At 41.8% G+C, this 10000-nt stretch overlaps 1 protein-coding gene across 3 annotated transcripts in view; it reads left to right on the forward strand.

Annotated features, from left to right (window-relative positions):
• LOC133570247 (caskin-1) overlaps window positions 1-10000 on the forward strand; it is a 141775-nt gene that overhangs the window by 58456 nt on the left and 73319 nt on the right. For all 3 annotated transcript variants that reach the window (XM_072916339.1, XM_072916340.1, XM_072916341.1), the window contains exons 4-5: window positions 356-501; window positions 580-675. In XM_072916339.1, coding sequence (XP_072772440.1) covers window positions 356-501; window positions 580-675 — 242 coding nt within the window. The remainder of the gene's footprint in view (window positions 1-355; window positions 502-579; window positions 676-10000) is intronic.

The raw sequence follows: 10000 nt of genomic DNA on the forward strand, positions 1-10000 counted from the left end.
AATAATTGCCTATCCGCGCATCTCTAGTAGGAGCAGAAGCCTACTACTAGCAAAAATGAGTAAAGAAGAAAGGTCTATGTAGAGTTTTTTTGCAAAGCCCACTCATTCAACGTTATGGTGACTTTTTTTATGTATTCATTTTTCATGCACTTATTTGCTACATTTATCTGCCACGCGTGAGAATAATGCCGGCATCAAACCGGTCCCTGGTTTAAAAAAGGTTGGGGATCCCTGATAAAGAAGTGTTTTAAATGCAGAAAAAAAAAATCATATATCATAATACGTCCCCTTTAAATAGAGATGATTTTTGGCTGTGTGTGTCACGTGCTAATGTGTCCCCCTCCTGGCTGTGTAGGCATGCGGCCTCTGCATTACGCCGCCTGGCAGGGGAAGACGGAGCCTATGAAAATGCTGCTGAAAGCAGGCTCGTCCGTCAACGGGCAGTCGGACGAAGGCCAGATCCCACTCCACCTGTCGGCCCAGCATGGACACTACGATGGGGTGAGACCCTCGCTCTTTGTTGGTGAGGGGGGGGGGTGCTTTCTTTCTTCACCAGTGACACAAAGTGTTTGTCCGCAGTCGGAGATGTTGCTGCAACACCAGTCCAACACGTGCATCTCCGACTCGGCAGGGAAAACTCCACTCGACCTGGCTTGTGAATTTGGCCGTGTCACAGTGAGTAATGCAGAGTGCATGTTAGTCCTCCATTTTGTCTGTGGCAGTGTGAATACTATCCTTGACTAAAGTACACACCCCAAAAGCAGTGAAGTTGTCACCTTGTGTAAATGCTAAATAAAAAGAGAATACAACAAATCCTTTTCAACTTATATTCAATTGAATGGACTGCAAAGACAAGATATTTCATGTCCCAACTGGTAAACTTTGTTATTTTTTTGCAAATATTAGCCCATTTGGAATTTGATGCCTGCAACATGTTTCAAAAAAGCTGGCACAAGTGGCAAAAAAGAGTGAGAAAGTAGAGGAATGCTCTTATTTGGAACATCCCACGGGTGAACAGGCAAACTGGGAATAGGCAGAGGTGGGTAGAGTAGCCAGAAATTGTACTCAAGTAAGAGTACTGTTACTTTAGAGATTTATTACTCAAGTAAAAGTAAGGAGTAGTCACCCAAATATTTACTTGAGTAAAAGTAAAAAGTATGTTGTGAAAAAACTACTCAAGTACTGAGTAACTGATGAGTAACATACACACTCATATATATATATATATATATATATATATATATATATATATATATATATATATATATATATATATATATATATATATATACGACATCATCTGGTACAACCCCCCATACAGCAAAAACGTCTCAACGAACATTGGACACAAATTCCTCAATCTGATTGACAAACACTTTCCCAAAGACAACACCCTAAGAAAAGTATTCAACAAGAACAACATTAAATTGAGCTACAGCTGCATGAACAATATACGACAAATCATCTCAAACCACAACAAAACAATTGCAAATGAGCCGTCGACCCCCAGACAGAGCGACTCCAAAATCAACAAAGCATGTAACTGTGGAAAGAAACCTGATTGCCCCCTCAACGGGGGGTGCTTACAAACATCAGTTGTCTACCAATCTAAGGTAATACGCAAGGACATTAACACATCCGACACATATGTAGGATTAACCGAGGGTGAATTCAAAACCAGATGGAACAATCACAAGGCTTCTTTCAGGAACAAAAACCTGCGAAATACCACAGAACTCAGCAAACACATTTGGGACCTCAAAGACAATAATGTTGAATATTCAATAACATGGCAAATTCTTGCATCCAGCACACCTTACAATAGTGGTAATAAAAGATGCAACCTATGCTTGAAAGAGAAACTGTTTATTATTTACCGTCCAGACCTGTCATCCCTCAACAAGCGCAGCGAAATTGTAACAGCATGCCGCCATAGACGGAAACACCTCCTAGGTAACACATGAGCCAATCACCACGCCCCTAGGCCAGCCTGTACCCACCCACTCTGTGCCCTATATAAACCATGGTATGCGAATGCTCCCATTAAAATCTCCTGATGATTGAGGGTACCCCCCCTCATGAAACAGGCCTGTAGAGATGAAATAGTCTTGTGATTTTTTTCCCACACATACATATATATATATATATACACATACATACATACATATACATTGATATATACATTATATAATTTATATTTATTTATTTAGCTGTTTTTGTTTACATATTAAAGGTGTTTTAATGAATATACATGCATGTTTAACACATATAGATTCCTTTCTTTCATGAAGACAAGAATATAAGTTGGTGTATTACCTGATTCTGATGACTTGCATTGATTGTAATCAGACAGTAGTGATGATAACGTCCACGTTTTCAAATGGAGGAGAAGAAAAGTTCCTCCTTTCTGTCTAATACCACATGAAAGTGGTTGGTTTTTGGCATCTTATTTGTCCAGCTTCCATATTCGTTTTTATACACTTTACAAGAAATATATTGGCGGCAAACTCCGTAGCTTGCTAGCTTGTTTGCGCTGGCTTTCGGAGACTCTTGTTTTGAAAGCGCAGGCGCGATGGAGCGGCACTTTTATTGTGAAGACAGGAACGTCCTCATGTGCGGTCAGTCTTTAGGCTTTTGACGGGATGTACGGTTGAAATAAAAAGGGTCTTTTTTCCTTCACACTTTTGATTGATTGATTGGAACTTTTATTAGTAGATTGCACAGTACAGTACATATTCCGTACAATTGACCACTAAATGGTAACACCCCAATAAGTTTTTCAACTTGTTTAAGTCAGGTCATGTGACCACCTGGCTCTTGTTTGATTGGTCCAACGTCACCAGTGACTGCATCTGATTGGTGGAACGAAGTGAATCGTCACCAGTAAGGCAGGCACTTTGAAGGTCTGTCTGACAGACCAAAACAAACAAAGCGTGCATTAACAGATCGATAAAAATTAGTAGCGAGTAGCGAGCTGAATGTAGATAAAAGTAGCGGAGTAAAAGTAGCGTTCCTTCTCTATAAATATACTTAAGTAAAAGTAAAAGTATGCTGCATTAAAACTACTCTTAGAAGTACAATTGATCCCAAAAGTTACTCAAGTAGATGTAACGGAGTAAATGTAGCGCGTTACTACCCACCTCTGGGAACAGGTGGGTGCCATGATTGGGTATAAAAGCAGCTTCCATGAAATGCTCAGTCATTCACAAACAAGGACGGGGGCGAGGGTCACCACTTTGTCAACAAATGCCTGAGCAAATTGTTTAAGAACAACATTTCTCAACCAAGGAATTTAGGGATTTCACCATCTACGCTCTGTAATATCATCAAAAGGGTTCAGATAATCTGGAGAAATCACTGCACGTAAGCCATTATATTACACACCTTGGATCCCTCAGGCGGTACTGCATCAAAAAGCCACATCAGTGTGTAAAGGATATCACCACATGGGCTCAGGAACACTTCAGAAAACCACTGTCAATAACTACACTTGGTTGCTACATCTGTAAGTGCAAGTTAAAACTCTACTATGCAAAGCCAAAGCCATTTATCAACAACACTAAGGCTGCAGCTAACGATTATTTTTCTATCGATTAATCTATAGATTATTTTTTCAATTAATCGGTTAATCTATAGATTATTTTTTCGATTAATCTATAGATTATTTTTCCTTTTACCGATAATTTTTTTTATTTAAAATGAAGATGAAAAAATAAATGTTGGCCAGTTTTTTCAAAAGGCATGACTTTTATATACAAAACAAAAAGTATGGCCACTCAGTCAACATTGACAACAACATGACAAAATATTCTGTAACAATGTAAACATTTAAAACTTTTAACATTTAACAAAATTAAAAGTAGCTTATTTGCTTTTTAATGTGCAAATATAAAAGTAAACATCCAGTGCAAATCTTAATATTCTGCAATAGTATAAGCATTTCAAAAGTAAAAGTATTGCTTATTTTGCTTTAAAATGTGCAAAAATAAAGATAAACATCCAATACAAAAAAGTGCAAAACGAAATATTCTGTAACAGTGTAAACATTTCAACAAAAGTAAAAGTATTGCTTATTTTGCTTAATAACACAACAGTGATAGTATGATTAAAGTGAAAGTTAATTGTTGGTTTGTACATAGTATATGTAACTGTTAATGTTGTAAAAGGTATTTGCACAACTAATTAACGTTAGCGTTAAAGAGGAGCGCGTCTTTGTAAACACTGAACAGGCACGCCAAACGCGCCTCTCAGAGCGAAACAGTGTTTTAGTTTATGAATTTACAACGCAGATACAAATGACACATTCATGATTTTGTGTAATGATGACAATGTATACTCACGCGGACGATTGACTAGTTGATGGTGATGGCAAGAACGCTGTCGGGTGTTTTCTTTTCAAATGTTCCTTCATAGCCGTTGTGCTGCTATGATAGGCCATTTCCGCTCGACACAGTGTGCATACAACAACTGTCAAGTGTTTTGCTTTTTTCGCTGTGCTTATCCCACACTTGAAGGGATGTACCAATGCTGAATGTGGCTTCTGGATTTCACTCAAAAGACCAGACCGTAGTTACTTTTTCCTTTTATTTTCCTTTAGTTTGCAACAGTTTTTCCAACCAAGAAACAACTTCTTTTTTCTTCTTTAGTCTTTTTAGCAGTCTTTAGCAGTGTTAATAGACTTTAGTTTCTTTAGCTGTCATTAGCTGTCTTTAGTAGCCTTTAGTAGCCTTTAGTAGCCTTTAGCTTCTTTAGTAGGTGAAAAACCTTTAAGGACAAAACACCACAAGATTAACATGCTGTAAAAAATCAATCAATTATCAATCCCATAATTTACAACTATTAATTAGCTATCAAACTCTTAACCATTAAACAAGTGCAAGAAAATGGACACATCTTTTCCCTTTAAGTTAAAACAGATTTTAAATAAATTGTCTCAACATAAATGCACCAAGATACATATAAAATACATTTAACACCAGAAACACAATAGATAAATGCAACAGAAAACCCAATATGCAAAAATACATAAATACCTAACCAATTAACCACCTATTTGGATACATATTTAAAATCCATATTCAATATAAATATATTATTAATTTAGCAGTGAAACACTCAATCTTAAACGCTGTCTACTGGTAGAAAAATGCCCCTTTTTCTACGCCCTCACCAACACAGTTAAATCCAACACTTTAAATTGAGCGACTTCACCCTCCTGATGAAGCAAACTGCTCCAACATTTATCAAACTAAGCAAAGAATATCAACACTAAACAACAGTTACATAACACACTGTGTGTATTTAGCCTCCAGACTAAGCACGCTACATGCACACAACTCCCCCCCCCCTCCCATCTCACCAGCGCAACAAGTGCGCCACACCCACGAAGAGAAATATTAAATCTTACATACTTTTGGCACAACTCTTGGTTATCTGTAATGAACTAAACCTTTTTCCACTCTGCGCTGGCGTCTTTTGTACTCCTTGATTTGACACAGCGGTCTAATTACCGGGCTCGCGCACCAGCAGATGAGACAGGAGCGCGCCGTGTTATACCTGCGCGTGAACGTAAACTGATCGGCTCTGATTTTATAAGCCGACTGGCCGAAATAATGCCGAATTATATACATTTGTTTATTGAAATACTCCCACACATTTGACGACTTTTGGCGTGCTTTTTTTCCCTCGCTCGCACCGCTCGCATCATCTGCTTTGCGCTCCGCCATGACGGCAGTGTGACGTAAATATGCGACGCGTCGAAGCATAAAAACGGCGTCGACGTATTTACGTAACCGATGACGTCGACTACGTCGACGCGTCGTTTCAGCCTTAAACAACACCCAGAAACGCTTCGCTGGGCCTGAGCTCATCTAAGATGGACTGATGCAAAGTGGAAAAGTGTTCTGTGGTCTGACGAGTCCACATTTCAAATTGTTTTTGGAAACTGTGGATGTGGTGTCCTCCGGACCAAAGAGGAAAAGAACCATCCGGATTGTTTTAGGGTGAAAGTGTAAAAGGCAGCATGTGTGATGGTATGGGGGTGTATTAGTGCCCAAGACATGGGTAACTTACACATCTGTGAAGACACCATTAATGCTGAAAGGTACATACAGGTTTTGGAGCAACATATGTTGCCATCCAGGCAACGTTACCATGGACGCCCCTGCTTATTTCAGCAAGACAATGCCAAGCCACGTGTTACATCAACGTGGCTTCATAGTAAAAGAGCGCGGGTACTAGACTGGCCTGCCTGTAGTCCAGACATTGAAAATGTGTGAAGGCTAAAATATCAGAAGGGAGACTCCTAATCACTCTGTTTGCAATCATATCCTGATACTACCCTTGGTATCAACACCACCAGCTTATGGATCAACAGTGGTTGTTATGATATCCTCGTTTATAAATCTACTTGATATTTGAATGCTAATATTAGCTGTAACACGCTTCCATCGACACTTCTTGAAGTTTCAAAGCATGTATTGGTGTCATTTGAAGCTAGCGTAGCGGTTAGCTTAGCTATTAGCAAGCCTGCTCCTGACTCCTTCTGGGTGTGTAACATGTTCAGCCTCATCCTCCAGTGATAATGCTACCTGATAGTGATACTTAAGATGCCAAAAAATGAATAGAATTTGCCGTAATGGAGGTGAATATCATTACCTGAAGGTAGTTTCTCCACACTGCTAGCCGCTTCTCAGCCGGGGGGGGGGGCTAAAAATAAATAGTGTCAGCCAGAGAGGATCGGTGTTAAACAGCATACGTCTGCAATGGCGACACATAATTTGTCACGTTCAAACACTGAGGACATCTATTAAACAAGACAAAAGGCAAGGAATCAAACAGAGACAGAATTCAATTTGGACTCAATATTGAGGAGAGACATGGCCACTGCACTCTCTGTACAGTCCTGCACCACGCTCTGACGAAGAAGGTTTTCGTCTCCTCTTTTAATTCAGATGTTCAATGTTCACGCACCAACACATGTCACAGCAGGAATGGGGAGTATGTAAAACAGTCATTGTTTTCGGTCGCTTTGAAGACCAAGAAGTGGGATTTCTCGGGCTTGGGCTCTTCCTGGATCCAGCTGGGGCAGGTGTTGGAGGACAATGGATAACCCCTCCCGTCTCCTGACCCAGGCCCGGCCCTAACCAATCTGGCGCCCTAGGCAAGATTTTAGGTGGCGCCCCCCCCACATCGGCAGTGAAGTGTATATACTCACAAGAAACCGAATAGCTTTGTCTTTGACCTTTTTTTTTTTTTACTTACAACTATACCTAATATATAAAGGGGTGGAAAAGTGACTATTACCTGCAAGGCAAACATTAGCTAACCAGAAGGCAATAACAATGTAAACAAAAAACACCTGCTTAAAAGATCTAATACAAATGTCCCTGAGGAATGTAAGGTGGGAGTACTGTAATTACCTAACGTTACATTATTATTTTCCATAACAATTTAGCCCCCTCCACAATATTAACCCGACGTTAAAACAGAACTAGCTATTTATTGATTAGCAATTGCCGACTCATGTAACATTAGCTTAATGCTAAAAAGCCAGGTTACTATCACATTCTGTAACAGACAAATAATTTCATGTAGGCTAACGTTACCTACTTGCTACCGCTGTCTTTTCTCGTTTCTCCTCCTCTTCTTTTCTCTTTTTTCTTCCCTGGGCACCTGACAGTTTTGGCCGTTTTGACATCTTGTGTTGATTTTTTGACGTGGTGACGTCCAAAAAGAGTCACGATACGGGAAGGGAGGGGGCGCACCGTGCGGGGGGGGGGGATGTTGTAACAAATATTTCTATTAAATAGGCTTTACTTTGCATTTTAATTAACGTGGGATTATTTTTTGTATTTAGAAATAATAGTACCAACTTTTTTTCTCTTTTTTTTTTTTTTTTCTCTCCAACATTTGTGGCACTTGCGTGGCGCCCCCTGATGGACGGCGCCCTTAGCATTTGCCTATACGGCCTATGCCACGGGCCGGCCCTGTCCTGACCACAGCAACTTCAAGAGGGCAGCGGGTCGTAAATAGCGTTGACCTCGGTTACCAAATAGTTGGAAGAGAGTTTGTGAACTACTTCAGAGAGAGTTCGTTTAACACTTCAAAGAGAGTTCCTCTGGAAGTTGAGCAGATCCTGCCATCTGTCCGTGTTGAAATCACAGTGGCGTTTCACGAGCCTTCTTCCTCTTGTTAGGCCTCGAAAAACAGCATTCATAATACAACGTTTCTTTTGTGATAACTTACAAACAATTATTCCAACATAATTTTTTACAAAAATCGTCCAATACCGATGAGTGTCCTATTGATGGGCACGTACCAAGTATTAAACAATAGGTTTATTGTCATGGTTGTAGTTTGCAGTGGAATATACCAACACTGCATCATAATGAAAGCTGTTAGGAAACATTCATACTTGCCAACCCTCCCGGATTTTCCGGGAGACTCCCGAAATTCAGCGCCTCTCCCGAAAACCTCCCGGGACAAAATTTCTCCCGAAAATCTCCCGAAATTCAGGCGGACTCAGGTCCTCTAACCCACAATGTAACCAGCATACCTGCGCAATCACGTTATAACTGTAGAATGATCGAGGGCGAGTTCTTGGTTTCTTATGTGGGTTTATTGTTTGGCAGTTTCATTAACGTCCTCCCAGCGCGGCAACAACACACAACAACAGCAGTCACGTTTTTATATACCGTAAAGCAGTCCGTCTGCCGTAAACAGCAATGTTGTGACACTCTTAAACAGGACAATACTGCCATCTAGTGCATTTGATGAAAGCACTTTTGTGCGTGCCACACAGCAATGCATCATCAGAGTTCAGCATTGTTAGAAAAATAATGACAGAGAATAGAACAAGGATGGACAATTCAACCCTTAACTCAACAATGAGTAGATGAGTGGTATATGTGTAAATAAATGAACACTGAAATTCAAGTATTTATTTTTTATATATATATATATATTAGAGATGCGCGGTTTGCGGGCACAACCGCGGAGTCCGCGGATTATCCGCGGATCGGGCGGATGAAATTTTAAAAAATTAGATTTTATCCGCGGGTCGGGTCGGGTCGGGTCGGGCGGTTGAAATAAAAAAAAATTAGATTTTAAATAGATTCAGGCGGGTGGCAGTTAAACCAATTGGGAAATATATATACATAGTTAAATGTTGTTACCCACATACGAAAAACGAGCAGGCACCTGCAGCATATGCCACAACAGAAGAAAAAAAAAGAAAAGAGATGGACACTTTTACGGAGCGGAGAAGGGACGCCTCGCCGGGGTCCGGGACCGAGGCCCCTTCCCCCGAGAGGGCCCCACCGGGAGCCGTAGCTGAGGCGATCCGCGAGAAGGGCCCGACGCACGTCCAGGGTCACCACCGCGCCCACCGCACCGACACCCCGCCTCGTCCGCCTTGGCCGCGGCCGGCGTCACGCGCAGCAGGTAAGCAGCTTACCTGCCCGCCACCCCCGTGGCCGGGGGCTCGTAACAGGGGTCACTCCGCGCGCTCCGCCCGCGCAGCTTACCTGCCCGCCACCCCTGTTGCCGGGGGCGCGTAACAGGGGTCACTCCGCGCGCAGTGCGCTCACGAAAGGGGTGGGGCTCACCCTGGTTGATAGCAGGACGGTGGCCATGGAAGTCGGAACCCGCTAAGGAGTGTGTAACAACCCACCTGCCGAATCAACTAGCCCTGAAAATGGATGGCGCTGGAGCGTCGGGCCCATACCCGGCCGTCGCCGGCAGCGAGACGCGCTTGGAGGTGCGCTCAGCGCGGCTCCCATATGATTGCGCACTGGTGTGCGTCTGGGTCGTGACAGTGTGGCAAGCGAATGTCTGTGCTGCATTGGATCAGTCTCCTTTCTTTAACAGGCAAAAGCTTTATAACCTCACTAATGCCTTGCATCGTCTATATTAGATGTATAACAACGGGCGGATGCGGTTCTGATCAAATGTTAGATCGGGTGGATGGCGGATGGTTGACGACTTTCTGATGCTGTTG

The sequence above is a fragment of the Nerophis lumbriciformis genome, linkage group LG27 (assembly GCF_033978685.3).
Source record: "Nerophis lumbriciformis linkage group LG27, RoL_Nlum_v2.1, whole genome shotgun sequence".
NCBI classification, from domain to species: domain Eukaryota; kingdom Metazoa; phylum Chordata; class Actinopteri; order Syngnathiformes; family Syngnathidae; genus Nerophis; species Nerophis lumbriciformis.